The sequence below is a fragment of the Drosophila yakuba genome, chromosome 2R, assembly GCF_016746365.2.
Source record: "Drosophila yakuba strain Tai18E2 chromosome 2R, Prin_Dyak_Tai18E2_2.1, whole genome shotgun sequence".
Classification (NCBI taxonomy): domain Eukaryota; kingdom Metazoa; phylum Arthropoda; class Insecta; order Diptera; family Drosophilidae; genus Drosophila; species Drosophila yakuba.
Window position 1 is genome coordinate 13797492 of NC_052528.2, and position 16202 is coordinate 13813693.

The 16202-nt window shown below is 45.9% G+C and overlaps 2 protein-coding genes and 1 long non-coding RNA gene across 7 annotated transcripts; 2 read left to right on the forward strand and 1 right to left on the reverse strand.

The window, feature by feature from the left end:
• Window positions 1-16: 16 nt before the first annotated feature.
• On the reverse strand, window positions 17-2809 carry LOC6530520 (sorting nexin-29). The gene is made up of 6 exons (XM_002091399.4): window positions 2592-2809; window positions 2029-2528; window positions 1196-1897; window positions 980-1143; window positions 401-923; window positions 17-331 (listed from the first exon to the last, which is right to left on the reverse strand). Exons 1-6 carry the CDS (start codon window positions 2719-2721, stop codon window positions 188-190), a joined length of 2163 nt encoding a protein of 720 aa, XP_002091435.1. The 5' UTR covers window positions 2722-2809; the 3' UTR covers window positions 17-187.
• A 3706-nt stretch (window positions 2810-6515) lies between these two features.
• LOC6530521 (mucin-5AC) lies at window positions 6516-14858 on the forward strand. 5 transcript variants are annotated; one of them, XM_015197226.3, is made up of 4 exons: window positions 6517-7088; window positions 11542-11805; window positions 12298-14220; window positions 14278-14858. In XM_015197226.3, the coding sequence occupies exons 1-4, from the start codon at window positions 6989-6991 to the stop codon at window positions 14700-14702; spliced, it is 2712 nt and encodes a 903-aa protein (XP_015052712.1). In that variant the 5' UTR covers window positions 6517-6988; the 3' UTR covers window positions 14703-14858. The 5 variants fall into 5 exon arrangements, with proteins under 5 accessions (XP_002091436.1, XP_015052712.1, XP_039229231.1 ...); XM_015197225.2 differs by having other exon boundaries at window positions 6521-7088; window positions 13627-14220; XM_002091400.4 differs by having other exon boundaries at window positions 6516-7088; window positions 11542-14220.
• Window positions 14859-15653: 795 nt separating this feature from the next.
• Window positions 15654-16111, forward strand: LOC122319562. Its single transcript, XR_006245165.1, has 2 exons — window positions 15654-15888; window positions 15957-16111. It is a non-coding gene; the product is annotated as an uncharacterized LOC122319562 (long non-coding RNA).
• The last annotated feature ends 91 nt before the right edge of the window (window positions 16112-16202 follow it).

Here is a 16202-nt window from a genome sequence, read left to right on the forward strand (position 1 = left end):
TCGACAAAATTGGTAATCATTTTTTAAAAGCTGTGTAATGTATGCTATATATTTGAGTAAGTGTAAATGCTTTCAAGCTATAACAATTTTTATCTTAACCCTAGCTTAAATGTAAAGTAAAGCCTTTTCTCGGTTACGTATAATAACAAATCGCACTTTTTAACATAAAATCTAAATATGGCTGATTTTAAGCAACCTCATTCTTCTGCTTGAGACATTGCACCGCCTCCTGGAGACCGTGGTCCTCCCGCTTACGTATTCGTTCACACTTGGGACATGGCTGCTTCTCGTTCAAGCACTCTGCGTGGAATACGGCTCCACACGGCAGGCACTATAAAAAGATTTGAGAGCCAGTGTGAAAGTATCTGTCAACGTTAAATTTCTTGAAAGTGCCACTCACTCTGAATGTAGTGCTGATGTGAAAGGGATACAGCACCCTTGGACTCTGGCAGATCTCGCAGATGAATCCTTTTAGGTGGCATAGTCTGCACTTTAAGACATGCGCTTCACCCAGTTTGAAGGCCTTCTGCAGCTGCTGACATAGCACACCGCGCTGAATAAGACCCAAATCTGCTATGGAGTACAGATGAATATGCTCGTACAGGTACTCCCTGCCAGAGAACTGAATTTGGAGAACCTCTATGCTACTCGGAGCACAGGTATACAAATAAGCTCGTATGAAGTTCAGTCGGATTCGCAGGGATTGCAATTCAGCCATGGCATCGGATGCAAAATATATTCTCGGGTTCAGTAGCTGCATGTCCAGGAACGGATGCGATCGGAATTCGGCCAGGAAAGTAGCTGCTCGCTTGCTCACGCTGTACCTTCGAAAATCCCAATTGTAAATAATGCGAGCGGGTATCAGTTGCATTTCCACATCCATGCAGCTGTTGCAGTAGTAGCTACCACTAAAGGCGCAAACTCTAAGGGGAGATAAACACGTCAGTAAGACTGATTAGGAATGAAACGATGTTCTTACTGAAAGTTGGAGTAACCGATGCCCAGCGGATGCTGGCAGCTCTTGCACAGGAAACCCTGGGCATCCAGACCCGGCTCTCGAGCTAGCTGACACAGTTGGGACACCATTTGCTGCAGCTCCACCATGTCAAACTCGGAGGTGAGCAGCTCAAACTCCGAGTTGGTCTATAATAGAAGAGCATATAATATATGATAAACATTTTCATAACCTACTTACGTCCAGTGACTGCAGATCACTTAGATCTTCTGAAATGGGCGGTTCGGTTTCTCGCTGGGGCTGAGCAACATTGAGATTGGAGGCACTGGCCCGAAACTTCTCCCAGATCTCCGACCATCCGGCCCCACTTTCCCGGTTGCTCTCGTGCTTTCGCAACAGCGCATTGTAGCTGCACCTGTCCGTATTTGGAGAACGCAGACTGACCGAACTACTGACGCTCACAGATCGCTGGAAAAACCTAGATCCCGTCAGTTCCTCGGTGGGTGAAGTGGGAGTTGCCTCCAGGTCACCAGACCATGAGGTTTGCATTAGATTGGACAGAGAATTACTGCCCTGGGGCAGAAGAGAGGGTGCCTCAAGATCCAGTTCGGCGAAGGAGCTGCTGTCCACTTGACGGATGGACTTTTTCCGCGACCTCGCCTTACTGCCCGATGGAGCTTCTTGCTCCGCCGTTTCAGTAGCTTCCACTTTATCACTGCCTGTCTGCTCCTCGTTTATCACATCCATTTCATCGAACTTTTGTATTAGCAGGTCCAGGTTCTCTCGTTGGCTCAGTTCGGGAACACCAAAGTTGCTATTCCTGCTAAAGGGGCTATTCGAAATGGACTCCGAGAACAGCTCATTGGTCTGCAGGGGCTGAGGCGTCGGTATGGCTATGATATCGGAGCCAAGCGAGCTGGCCACATCAACTCCGCTGCTAATCTGCAATGGTATACTCAAATTAGTCCACTTGTATTGATAATGGCCATGAGAGGCCTCTTATCATAGGAATTCTGAAAGGCGTGTTCATACGTTCCTAGGCTTGACATTATTGAAGGGATACAAGATCATACCGGGCAGGACTTGAGAGCAGGTGTCCAGAGATCAGATAGCTGCAGGGAGTAGTCGGGCCACTGGTTCAGCAGGCTGGAGTTCACTGGCAGATCGAATTGCACATAGGCCTCCAAGCTCTCCATAATCTTGGCGGCCGTCTCCAGGCCCTCGGAGTCCCTAACAAGGGCGTTCCGCTTGTAGTACTGCGACAGTGCCGATCCGTTCTTGCGCATGTTGTTCAGATAGGAGGAGAACACCGACTCGTTGAGCGACTGGCGCACCCAGGCGCGGCACTGTCCCGTCTCCGAGGTGATCTGGCTGAGGCCCTGCACCTGCTCGATCACCTGCTTGTGCATGAAGACCATGCAGGGCGACCAGAAGCTGGGATCGGGTCTGCGTTCGACATCGCCAGCGATGACATTGAAGGTGGCCGACAGGAATGAGTCCTTCAGCCCATGCAGGAACAGGGCCTCCAGGGTGGTGCACAGGGCGCTGGTCTGTTCACATAGTCCCAGGACCTCTGCGGTACGAGGATTTCTATTAATCAGTGTTAATTTCGGAAGGGGGAGTACACAGAACACACCCAAACTCTTCTGTTTCACCTCGAACTCGATCTCGCGTGCATTTTCGTTCAGTGTATTGATGAGCGCCTCCTTCACGACATTCTCCCGTTTCGACGAAAAGTGGTTCAGGCTGCGGAACAGTGAGCTCATTTGGGTGGCGATCCGGACCTTTTGTTGTGCTTTTCCGAGGGTCTTTGGATATTTGCATTAAAGAAATCATCCCCAAAGTGTGACCGCATGGCAGCTCCAAAGCAACAAAGGAAAATATACTGGAAAACCGTTAGTGTATTAAGGAAAAGTGCGAATTTCTCTATTCTTACGTAAGCTTGCTTTCTGTATTAAAGCCTATACAATTTTATTCCAGTTTAATTCAGTTATTTTAAAGAATAATACGAGTTTAGTAGAATTTTTAGAGCCGGCGTTCTCTACCAGTTATCGATAGGCAATACCTTTTGAAATTCTCAAGCATGGTCACTCTAGAGCTTACTGTGGTCAATTGTGACGTAATTTTGAAATTCTCAACGGTTTTCATTTAAGTTTAAAATAAATTGTATTTTTATATACGCCAGCCAATCAATCTGCATCTAGTAATAAATGCACCCCAAAGCAGTCGAAAAGGTCAGCTCTTTGAGACTTCAGCGTGCTAAGCCACTCAAACTCGTTCTGGTTATTCTTGACTTTCTTCTCAGATCAAATCACAAATCTCGGCTTATGAGTGAATGCTCGATTATGAGGGAAAAAACCCCACGCAAGCTAGCAAAAAGTCGCAGCGAAACCGTCAACGAGACGGAATATTAATTGATTTTGCTTGGATCTTTCCTATCGCCCCCTTGTCAGTGTCTTGTTATTGTGTTATTGTGTTTTGGGTATTTTCGGCTTTTGTTTCAATGAACGGTCATATATTCTGTGGCCAAGTGACTCATGCAGATCTCTCGACCGCCAAGGAATTTTATTAATGAAAGACCATCCCGACCGGTGGGGGGAACCAGAAAAAAACCCAATGCACGTAGCCAGTTGATATAATAATAAAATCAAAATTTGTGTTAAGGTCACGGTGAGCAACAAAAGCGACTTTATGTATCCACATACTTGTTGTTGTCAACGCATTTTTCAATATTTTTGCAATAAAAATGTTGTTGTTTTTACAGAAGATGCGCCTTGTCTTGTCGCTGCGAACCAACCAACTGGTTCAGCACTCAAAATGCAAACTGGTCTCAGCCGCCAATTTGTTTGACTTTTCGACTGTTTTCGGCTTGGTGTTGTTTTTCGAAAACACATTTTCCATGTGGGCTGTGCATTCGGCAAATTGCATTTTAGTGAATTTTATTGATACCAAACGAGTTGCAAAATCATTAATAACATAAACAATTTGGCAAATCAGTAATTGCGAGTGATGTTTCCTTTATTGGTGGCATACCTTTCATTTAATACTCGCTTTGAATTTAAAAAACTGATTTTAAACCTGAAAAACAATGAGTGTAGCAGGTGAAGTTCTCTTTAAGTGTTAATTAAACTTGTTAAAAAGAATCAAATTTGAATATATGAATACAAAACTTTTCAAAAGAAGATATTTATCTTGAGATCCCATGAAAGTTGTTTGTTGCAAAAAATAAAAGCCACCAAAACGCAGCACTTAAGTTTTAAATTTACATGCTTATATACTCAAGCTTCCGCTACCCAAATTATATATGTATATATATAAATGTCGGATTTCGCATGGCGAAAAGCCGTTGGAGTTTGTTGTGCGACATTAATGACGATAAACAATTAATAAGGCGCTTCGGGTGAAGGGTCGCGGCGACATTTCCCAACTGAGCCGACTCTATTAAAGTAAATAATATGTGGCGCTTTGTTGCTGCTCTTAGCTGACTGTGCAGTTTCCAAGATGCCAGCGTGTTGCCATTGTTGTGGCCAAAAGGCCGAAAAGCCCAAAGAAACCAAAGCAAACCAAACCAAACGAAACGCAACGAAACGAAAAGAAACGAAGCGGCTTGAAATGTATAAAAACGTTTGTTTTCGTAATACAATTTTGATTACTTCTTCGACGCCAGCCGCCCATTGATGGGCATTGTCTCAGCTGGTCCCCTTTGTGCGTCTCTAAGCGATTTGATTTATGGGCGGAGGAGCTGGGCGGCCAATGCTCCACTCCACTCCACCAATCAACCACTCCACTCCACCGGCGCTACCGTTGGCCATTTGCCGGGATCGCGGTCCATTTGGCAATAGCTTTGTTGTAATTGTTACACTAATAACAGCCGTGATTCCCGACACCACTGCCCCCCACCAACCGACCAACTGGGCAATCACTGACATCGCAGTGATTGCAGGGGCATGGATTTTTGGGGTAATCCCAGAAAGATATTCGTGGAAGAAATTATCAAAAATATTAGAACTTATCATTTATTAATGATAATATAATATGCCGTGATATATCATCAGTACAATTTATGTGCACCCCTTTGTACCGAAACTTCCTTTCCCCGAAGCTACGCCCATTTGGACCATCTGATGGGCCTAGGAAACTGGCTCTTTTGATCGTCGAAAGGCAGAAAGCCAAATGCCGGCACAAATGCTCAAATGCGGAACCAATAAGCTGACATAATTTTTTGTGATGGGCGCTGAAAAAAAAAGAAGATTTGCGCGGGCCAAATGATAATTACATTCCAGAGACATCCGAAGATATGGTCATGGTTGGCTTTCGAATGCGATCATTAACGCATTTAAGTTTGAAGACCATAGCAGATGGTTATTCAAGGACGTAACAGAAATACATCGTTGATACTAAAGCAGGAGATTATTGAATTACCTTCTATATGCAAAATATGAAAAGAATTTCACATGGGCGATGGCTTATGATCACGAGACGCGATGATCTAACCACCGGTGGCGTCAATAGCCGGGCGGGCTGAAATGCCAAAAGTTCATCGATCACTGACACCGCCAAACGTCGACCAACTCAACGCATCTTTACTGATCTGCCAAAAGTCTGATCGATCGGTTCTCTGACTCAGGCCAGTCAAAAACCCAGTGTACTGAGACAGACTGAAACGGACTAATTGGAAATATGTCTATGTCAACAAATAAAGTATCAGTGAATTGAGCTGGAGAAGTAGAGAACTAGAACTCGCTGGGAGAAACAGGAACTGGCGAATCTGAGACACATGGAACGCATAACTTATGCATTGTTAGCATAATACTTTTCCCAAAATCAAGACAAACCTGTCAAAACAAAACAAACCGAACGGATCACATTCGTTTTCAATATCCATTTGCATTTCGTGTGTGTTTAATTTATGCGAAAGTTGTGTCTATTTGGGAGGCGATATTGCTATTGTCTTGTAAATCATTTGGCGAATAGCACTTATGTTAGGCGGCTGTTAGCTGAATGTTAATGTTAACCCACTATCGAAGTGCGCATTCAGTTATAGCTCCTCCTTAATGCGATTAGAATGCAATACACATTCGCTCATTTCAATGACAGAAATTAAAGACTGAAATTCTGGCAGTCTTGTTAATAGAGCCTACTAATCACAAATTTTTGTGGTCCAGCTGCATTTTGAAGGTTATGTCAAAGCTGGCCTACAGGGGTTAATATCTGAATCCGATCATGTTGCTTGGCTGACCTTGAACGTCATTGGCAGTGCGTCAAAGTGTGGCGAGAAACCAGTATGCAAAAAAAAGCTGATCACAGGGGGCAATTAAAACAATTATTTGCACTCTTTTCCGGTGGATAGTATAATATGTATTAGAATGTATTAGATCAGAAGGGCTGAAAAGTCGGGGGCGGCTGCCCGAGCCTCTTGCATAGATAAGGCTTTCTCGCCATCGTAATCCCCTTTTTTTTCCGACTTATTTGCCCGACACTCTGCCGCCGTCGCAGTTGGCGGCGCTGCCGGCGTCGCGGCTTTAGCCAAGCCAAGTCAAGCTTGGAGCAGCGGCTCTTGGCCAAGTTTATTGAAAGCGCAGAATCCGTGAGCTACGGACGTGTTTCGCTCGAGCGCAACGCGCATCTCCCCAAACTTCGAACTACGATCTTCAGCTCGTTCGCTCGCTCGATCGCTTGCACCCGCCGTCCGCGCATAGCACCCTCTCGCTCGCGCACCGAAGTGATCGTGATATCGTGCCGCGGATTTTTATTCCGATTGAGAAAAGGCGGTGAAAATATTACACATTTCAGTTGTCGACTTCGATTGCGTCGCCTGCGATTTTGTCATCGCGATCATTGTTGGCTCCTACGCGATATATAATTGTATTCCAGCCAATCTCGCTGCTATATCCCCTTTGGCTTGCAGGGCAATGCCCAATTCCAAATTGTTAATTGCGTGACAAATTCGAAAAAGGGGTTAATTTACAGAAATAATACGAGAAAGAAACGAAATCAAGAAGTAACGCGAAGCTCCTGCTCACCCACGAGATAATGCAGTTCGATCCGAAGCCACGATGCGGTGGCAGCGTGGTTAGCTTTACCGTTATGCTGCTGCTGATCATCGGAGCCGATTTCGCCGCTGGAAGGCCTGGTATTAAATTAAAGCAGTCTATATCTATATAGCTATAAACTAAGGCGATTGCAATTGCGATTGCGCTACCGGTTCGCATATTCAATTTGCACCAGCATGCGAATCGGATTTTTGAATCAGCGATCCTCTTCGCCTTTTTTTTTTGTCTTTATCTCTTTCTATTTGCGGTTTACGTTTATAATGTTATGTGTGCTTACTGCGTTTTTTCTGGAAGAAGCTTCAAGTTTATGGGTGACATATAAAATTATACATATTATAAATATATCACAGAAATATTTTGCCAGTCAAACCGGCTTGAAAAACATTACCATTTATGAATATTCTTTAACATATATGTACGTTGATCAGCACACCCATAACTTTGAGCTTCTTCTGGACGTTGTTATCTGTAACTAATTTTACGTTTTTATATCAATCCTACTAAGTTTTATGCTGAACTGATCCCCAGTCCCCTTCCCCCTCCCTCTGTCTATGGATATCTGTTAGAAGTTCCAATTCTTCACTCACCTGTTGCATTTACAATCCCACCTCCCTACATTCGCATTTCCATAACTCACCGGTGCACAAGTTCGATCTCACTGCACAGTAAACTTCGATCGTGATCGTGATCATGACCCACATCCGTTGGGCGACAAGTGCTATCCTCCAGTTAACAACTAATGACAGTTGCACCACCGAAATAGTCAGTGGGTCTGAAATTAATTGAAAGTGCGGCTAATTTGCATTTAGGATGCAAGTGCGCGGAAAAGACAGTTATCTATCATCTATCATACCTTCAAACCAGCACTCTACTGAGTAAAGTAAAGTTTAATTTTTCAGGGATGTATCTTTATTGCCCTGTTTATTTTTGTGAAGTGCATTCTCTTGACTTGTCCCAAAAGGCTTGTGCATGCGATTAGCCTTCGCCGTTGAAGAGCCTTTTTAAATGCAGCCTTAAGCTGTTTTTGTTTGACAAACAAACTGAAGAACTGGGCGCCGATCATTAAGTTTTTTTTTTTTTGGGCTGAAAGCGAAATCAGGTAGCCGCTGCAAAAACAAACAGCGAGATTCCCAAAGGCAAAGCCGTAAGAAAAACGAAATTCGAGAAGAGCCGATGTGAAGAGGCCCCCAAGAAAACCCAAAACCAAAAACCCAAAACCAAAACTCAAACCCAATCTGAAGACGAAACTGAAACCCAGAGCTTCAGCAAGTGGGGTTACGTAAGCTGAAGATAACGTGACTGGCAAGGCTTCGGCAAAGTCGCTGTCGATCCGTCTTCCTCTTGGCGTTTTGGCGGGTTAAAGGAGGGGTTAAACGAGCTCTGGAATGGTCTCCCTTGGGTGGTGGTAGTCCATGTAGTTCATAAATTTAGCGACGCTTTTGTCTAGACGATCTGTTAACTAAGTTGTTTACACCAACTAGAGACTAATGTTGTGGCGCTCTTTTTGGGTCATGGGGCCACAAACAAGAAGCTGTGACAAAAAACTTGAGGATTACGAGAATGAATGTACCAGAAAACAGTTTAAGCTGTTTTGGGCAAAACCCATTGACCAACTAGCCGAGTTAATTGGCTACTAGCAATTAAAACGAATGCATAAACTCAGAGCTCATTTGAGGCACCCATGATGGAAATATCATTGGAGCTTAATGGTTTTCTTTGGCACGAAATAGTTATATTTCGGTCGCGGTTTTCATATTCGGCAATCAATGAACCCATCATAATGAATGGACCCGTACGTGATAATTAGCGAATTCGCACGGATCTGAAATGGGGAATCGTGCCTCACTTTCGCGTGCCTTGATTTATGATTCAGTCGCAGATTATCGTAATTAAAACACAATAGGATATCAACCAGTTATGGATATAGATGAAGATATGTACACTCATAAGTTGCGGCAGTTTGATTTCGACATTCGACAGCCAAACTGTTGCGAATTTATCAAAAGCAGCCGACAAATTCCAATCTATATAGAAGTGATTCTGGGGCCATTTTAAGCCATAAATATTTATTCATTTATGGGAGAGTTTGGTTTCCGTTTCAGTCAGCCTGCCCCTTGACATTTTTAAGCCAATCATATGCACAATGAAATCACATTTCATCTGGCCATTTCAAGTGCAATAAACACATTTTGTTTCTCATCGAAGTATAATTTACAACTTTGGATTGTGTTTTAAAGATTTGGCACGGCATTTGACACATTTCGTTAGCCATTTCTGTGTGGGATGACAGCCCAATATGTCGATAAATCCAAGGCCTGCGAGATGATATTAACGAATATTAATAAAAATCCATTACATTTGCTGTTCGCTGATTCCAGCGAAGGTTGTCCAGGCACAGAAACATGTCAAAATCAAGAAGATGGTAAACAAACTGTAAAATTGGCAAGTGCAAAATCTTTTCAACAGAAATACCCATTGTGTTTAGGTGGGTGCAGATGTCGTGAAGCCGTCAATCAATTAAAAATTAAATTCAATAAACATAAACAGTGAGGGAGATGGCGATGGTGATGGCGATGGAGATGTCGTTGCGAATGAAGATGGCGCTGGAGACAAGCAAAATTAATTGGCCTGAACTTGAGCAGCGTTTTGCGGCGGAAGTGCGGGGAATTTCAATTATTTCGGCATAATCCGAAATGAGAAATAAATAACACTTTCGGCTGCCAGCCGTGACGCAAATCATCTTCACTATCTCTGCGGAGCATTCAAGTTTATGAGCGGCCGAGCTGCAGTCGAAAGTTCAGGGCTTCCTTTTATACGGCCAAGCCCGTTCGTCCCAAAATGTAAATGAGCCTCAATTGCTCGTGGCCATAGAATAGAGATATGCACATGTGCTTAGCAGCCGGAACTGACTTGGCTGGCGAATTCGAAGCAACGCCCACCGCGATCTGGCTTAGTCACATTCAAGTTGACCGCAGAGCAGAAACAGCATTAACAGAATTCCCCAACGGCAGCGCCTAATTAAAATATTCCACATCTACAGTATAGCCACAATTTATTCAGTTATTCCGTTTGTTGCTGCTAACAGGAATCGAGGCGCAGATCAGAAATCAGAAGCTGGCTGAGAATCTTTCAGATATCCAAGGAAATTATTATTAATTATACGAACATGGCACGAGCACCGCACAATGCCCATGGCGAAAATAACAAAATCGTTGTCAGTGCAATCATTAGCCATTAATTCGGTTGTCGTTGCTGTCAAAGTCAGCTGTCACATGGATTCCCCGATTCCCAGACTCCCAGCAACAAAACAATGAGTGTTCATTTGATAAAACCCATTCAACAATCGGACAGTGCGTTTCAAGAGTGTAAGACTACGTTTCGGATTGACCCTTAAACATTGGCATTGCACAAAAAGAGTCACTAATGTGTGCCAGTTAATTACTTATCTTTTTCTCGTAAGTGGACTTTTCATACAAAGTAAACAAAAAAAGTCTTAGATTTTCTTACTTACGATATATAATTGGCGAATTGTCGCTATTAGGTTGAATTATTTACTAGCGTTTCATGCTCGGACGACACGAAACGCACAGTATGCCCTAGAGCCCTTTTGCTTGATTCCAGTGACCAGCTGAAACGAAAGACTTAGGCAACGAACTTGATGGTTGCACACCTGTCACACCCACACAAGCACACATAAACGTACATTGACTAACCTGCCTGGGTAACTTTTAAAATTGAATTTTTTTCTGGTGGCGGGCCTTTGTGTAACTAACAGTAACCACCGCACACCAGCCACACATCACAACAAACGCAGCAGCATCCAGCAAACCCAAAGCCAAATGTATGGCCCATCTCAGTCAATGTCAATCAATCAGCCGCCACGGCAGCCAAATTGCCCAAGAGCCGCCCACAGCTGCCTCATCTGTCACCCAGCCACCAGCCACCAGCATAGCCACCGAAAAAACTCCTCACCCACCAAACAGCGTGCACCCAAATGGGAATTGAAGTGCGACTTTAACTTGAAGAGAGGCACTTTTGCTAGGGAAATATTTATTAATTGCTACATTTTTCGATATGAAAGCTAAGTAGAATTATAGTTTCAGCAGTTATTAAATTACTTTCATTTAAGATCATAATTCATAAATAAAAACATTTGATTATTATAAATTTGTTGTATTACTATTTAAAGTCGAAATGAATACGTTACAATTAGCAGAAACCCATTTGTAAAATGCATCAAAACATTTAACTGCTAGATTACAGAAATGGGATAGAAGACTTTAAATATTTTTATACATTTAGTATCAAAAGTAAAATAGTTTAAAGTTACTTGTTCGGAGGTGTCCATTTATCATATTCATTGAATCTCTCACTTTGTCACTCTGTCATACTTCCACATGCCACTTCCACTTCCACTTCCACTTGCTACTTCCACTTGCTATCACCACTTGCCACTTCCACGCTTTTCCAACGCTCCAAAGAAGCAGCCGCAGCCACAACGAGACCCACCACATTCTGCTCCCCCTCCAACAGATGTGCGCGAGTCGCCCTTCGCCCTCGATCTGCAGCCTCCGCTGCTGCAGCCGGACGTGGCCTTCAGCTCAGGCCAGGGGGGCGGTGACGGGCCGAAGGCCATCGACAGTTACGGCAACCCCATCGACGCCCTGCGACCCATCGACACGCCCGACGGGCGCAAGGTGGTCAGCGCCCAGGGCGTTCAGTTTGAGATACCCACCTATGCCTCGGGAATCACGGAGATCCGGCGGCCGGCCGATGATCTTCTGCCGCCACACATTGGTGAGTTGACAACCACAACCACGCGTGCAGCGGCTGCCAGCGGTGCCAACAGCAGAACGGAAACGGAAACGAGGACCAGGACGTTACACGAAACTAAAGCTAAAACTAAAACTAAAACCAATGCCTCGACAGCCACGCACACAACCAGTAGTCGTAGATATAGTACAAATAGCACTAGCACCCGCACCGCACTAGCCGCACCCATTAGCACTACTAATAAGCTGGCCAAGCGTGAATCGCTGGGCGGCCAGTTCCCCATTGCACCACCCAGTAACCGCCACGTCCCACCCCCCTTCTCCCTGATCAAACTAAATCCCTTTGCCGCCCTGGACTCACCCATAACCCAGATCGGTTCCCATTCGAGTCCAAGTCCAACTCCCAGTCTCTGTCCCAGTCCCAAGCACAGTCCTATGGCCATGTCCCTAGCCCCAGCCACAGTCCCAACCAACGCGAATTGCTCGAAATACTCAATTCCGAATCCTCTCCAATCAGATGCCATCGCTGTGGGCCTGGAGCCCAGCACCGATCAGAAACCGAATCCGAACTCATTCACTGGCACAGCATCAGCATCTGCACCAGCACCACTTCCAGCTACATCACTAACACCGCCCCTCCATGATCCACCATCACCCGACACGACGACCACCGCGGATGTGGAGGTGGAGCAGGCGCATCTGGTGCCGCTTCCACAGGAGGAGAAGGATGTGGAGCCACTGCCCGATTTCATTCGGGAGTTGCAGCGCGAGGATGCGAACATTGGCGGTCCTGTGGAGTGGAAACCGGCTGCCGATGGAGCTCCGCTCAGTGTGATTGCCTGGGATCTGTTGCCACCGCACCAAGACCTGGATAATCAACGCCAGGAGGATCAGAAGCAGGCTCAGGAACCGGCAATCATTACTGAGGCGCAGCAGCAGCCGGCTAAGAAGGTCCAAGGCATTGTGGATCCTATTAGTCACAACATTCGCATCAGTCTTAGCAGTGGCAGTGCTTTAAGCCCAGTGCCACCCACGGCACAGTCACAGTCACAGGCACAGCCGCAGGAGCACCTCCACAACGATGGGCCGGCTGACCATGGCACCAACGCGCATGTGGGCACAACCACGCCCAGCAATCTGGGTCGTTTCCCAAACCGCCAGAGAGGCACAGCGCACTACAGCACCACAAGGAGCAGTAGTACCACCCTAAGGCCGCGCAGCAGCACCACAACCAGTAGGCCAACAACCACCACGCCTAGGAGCACTACGACCACCCCTAGGACCACCACAACCACCACCAGGAGAACCACAACATCTAGCACCACTACAGCGAAACCGGAAACACGGACTGCCAACCCGGTGGTCAGTACTATTGGCACGACCGAGGATCCATCCACTTTCTATCGCCTGGACAACGAGGAGGCCTATGCCTACACTCTGCCCACGTGGCTGCAGGAGGTCACCGACCCGGATCTGGATGTGGCCGTCACCTTCGAAGTGCCCGCCGATAATGATCAGTACAACCATACGCTGGCCAACGATTTGGAGCCACCATTTGAGCCCTTCATGGACCTGGGAAACATTCAGCTGACACCGCCACCCACGGACAGGCCAACCAGCACTAGCACAACAACCACGACAACCACCACCACGGCAGCACCAACGACGACAACTACAACCACAACCACAACAACAACGCCACGAACAACGACATCGACAACCACAACCACTCGACGTCCGAGCACGCAGCGAACCACAAAAGCACCCATACCACCCACTCACAGCACCCAAGCGCACCCAGAACCACCGCCAGTGAAACTGACCACGACCACCACTCACCACGCAGATAACACGCCGGAGGATTCGAGCAGCAGTGGCAGCAGCAGTGCCACCACCTTCATCAACACCACACCAAGCCAGTTGGATGCAGGCAACCCATTCGATTCGGCCACTATTCCCGCCTGGCTGCGTGACTTCGACTATCCGGATGTCGGCCCGGGCGTGCCCTTTGATCCGGACAATTTTGGAACAGCGGCATCCAGCAGCACCCGTAACCCCACCAATCCGCCACGTCCCCCCACCGTCCCGTCCGTCTCCTCCGCTTTTCCATCCAAAGTCACGCTTCCGCTTCCAGGCAGCAGCATCAGTAGCAGTAGCAGTATCAATAGCAGCGAGGAACCACCGCTGGTGCTCGTTCCGCCCGCTGACCGCTCGGAGGCCGCTTCCGGTTCCGACTCCCACTTCGGCTCCGTCTCCAATCCCGGACAACTGACCCATCCCACTTCCAACTCTGTAACGCCTTTTGCAGCCCGCTTCGAGCCATCGGCCAGCAGCTCCAGCTCCCAGAGCGTTGACCCCTTCCCACCCAGCAAAGTGGAGTACACCAAGAGCGATGAGGGCAAGGTCATCAGCACGCCGGTCACCAACAATCAGCGAAAAAGTGAGTACCTTTCACAGGTCAATGGAAGAATACTTAACATACGTTTTGTTTCAACAGCGGAGACAGCGGCACCTCCAGCTAGCAACACTGGGAAGTACACGGGAGGATTTGGGGCACCGCCGGGGCTGCTGCGCCCACAGTCAACCAATCCCGCCGGCTCCAATTCCGGTACCATTTCCAATCCGAGCCCCAACTCCGACATCTATGTGGCGGGCAACCAGCACGAGTTCAGCAGTGTTTTGAAGGCGAACAGGGCGCGACCCACCGTAAATCCGGGTCGCTATAGCGGTGGTTTCGGTGCGCCCACGGGAGTCCTTTCGCCTCAATCCCAGGCGGAGCCACGCCCCTTCCAGCCAATAAGCCAGCGAACGGAGCACAGGGAACAGCCATCCGGTGGCAACAGGCGGACGGACAGCCGTTTTGGTGGACCACCCGGCATCCTCGTCCCCTTCGACAACGTGCAGCGAACTGGGGGGCAGTAGAAGGCAGTCCCAGGAGTCCGCAAATACTTTAAATTATTTATAGCCCATGTACATGTACCTATGGTAGAGCTAAGTAAATAACTGACCGGCGGGTCACCACAATACTTGCGTAATAAAAAGTCTCGGAACTATATAGTCGAATCCTACGTAAATAAATGCATAGGTCCTCGTACCTTTGTTATGTACATGGTTCAATGGGAAAATCAGCGGTTAAAGTTGGATTGATTGTTTATTTAAAACAGTAAAGGTTGATTTATATGGATTATAACTTGCCTGCTGTTCATGAATAGACCTTTACATTCTAGCGTGGAATTTGTCGCATAAACTTGTTTATTAGGACTTTAACCACTTCATGACGAAATTCTGTAAACGTAGTACACTAGGAAAAACAGTTCAGTGCGTTATAAAACGTTAACACGGAGTATACAAATAAACACGTTACAGACTACGGAAGTGCTTAACAATGTGCAAGTGCGATGCGGGGTGTTGCTCCGTATTTTATCCGATATGGTGCATTGTTTGGGGTGCCATTGACTTGATTTTTGGGTCTATCATTGCGTATAGCAACCAAAATACGGATGATACTAACGCCGATATAGAACGTGTGGTAAAAGTATATTATTACATAAAGATCGTCATTAGCGTATTCTACATTACTGCTGGAATATGTATGATGCTTGGCATAAAAAAGGCAAGTTGAAAGTATAAATTCTAACCCGGAATTGTAAGTACTATTATTTCAGCAGAACATCAAAGTACTGTTTGATGTCGGAAAAGTACTAAGCTATTTTTATCCGATTATGGCGTGTTTTTTTATATTCCCAATAGGTAAGCCACTGTTTTAGCACATAACCAGCTGTTTACTTATTGTTTCTGCCTTCAGTTGTCCACATTATCGCCATAAAAAATCTGATCGACTATAAGAAGAATCGCTGGGGAGAGTGATTTTTATCCTTTTTGAACGGTCGTGTAACCACGAATGATTTTCAACATTTAAATCTGTAAAAATTCACTATTGTCTGGACAACAAAACTCTACCATACTAAATGCTCAGCATAATCGCAGCCACTTTTGAATCCAAGTTCATTAAACATAATCTACAACGAGAGCATAGTTATAGATATATTTAGGCGATTATTGTGCTTAATATTTGCAACAGGTTCACTCCCGACCATAAAATTTCCTGGTAAGAACGAGAACGGATTTATACATTATGTTCACCATATTATATATTCACTGCATTTATATATTTAGCTAACTCTTGAAGGTCCCCCCAACTTTAGTTGTACATTTCTGCGCTTTCTTTTTGTGCCAGTATATGAAGGACGTGTGGAACAGGGGTCAAATATTATGTTTAAGTCGAATCCAATCTAATGGACATTCAATACATGCTCCCAACTTAAACTAAATCCAATTCGCATTCAACAGGTGGCTCGGCTGGTGCCCAACATGCGAACTGCTCCAATCTGGAATCGAAGCCATTACAATCCGAGGTCGTGT

What these genes read in the sequence shown, in the direction of transcription:
- LOC6530520 (XM_002091399.4), bottom strand. Translation starts at nt 2,721, where the DNA reads ATGAGCTCACTGTTCCGCAGCCTGAACCACTTTTCGTCGAAACGGGAG. An exon ending in CTGCTCTCAAGTCCTGCCCG is followed by an intron (nt 1,898 to 2,028) that starts GTATGATCTTGT and finishes ATACCATTGCAG; the next exon opens with ATTAGCAGCGGAGTTGATGT. An exon ending in GTGATCTGCAGTCACTGGAC is followed by an intron (nt 1,144 to 1,195) that starts GTAAGTAGGTTA and finishes CTTCTATTATAG; the next exon opens with ACCAACTCGGAGTTTGAGCT.
- LOC6530521 (XM_002091400.4), top strand. Translation starts at nt 6,989, where the DNA reads ATGCAGTTCGATCCGAAGCCACGATGCGGTGGCAGCGTGGTTAGCTTT. An exon ending in TTTCGCCGCTGGAAGGCCTG is followed by an intron (nt 7,089 to 11,541) that starts GTATTAAATTAA and finishes CCCCTCCAACAG; the next exon opens with ATGTGCGCGAGTCGCCCTTC. An exon ending in CACCAACAATCAGCGAAAAA is followed by an intron (nt 14,221 to 14,277) that starts GTGAGTACCTTT and finishes TTGTTTCAACAG; the next exon opens with CGGAGACAGCGGCACCTCCA.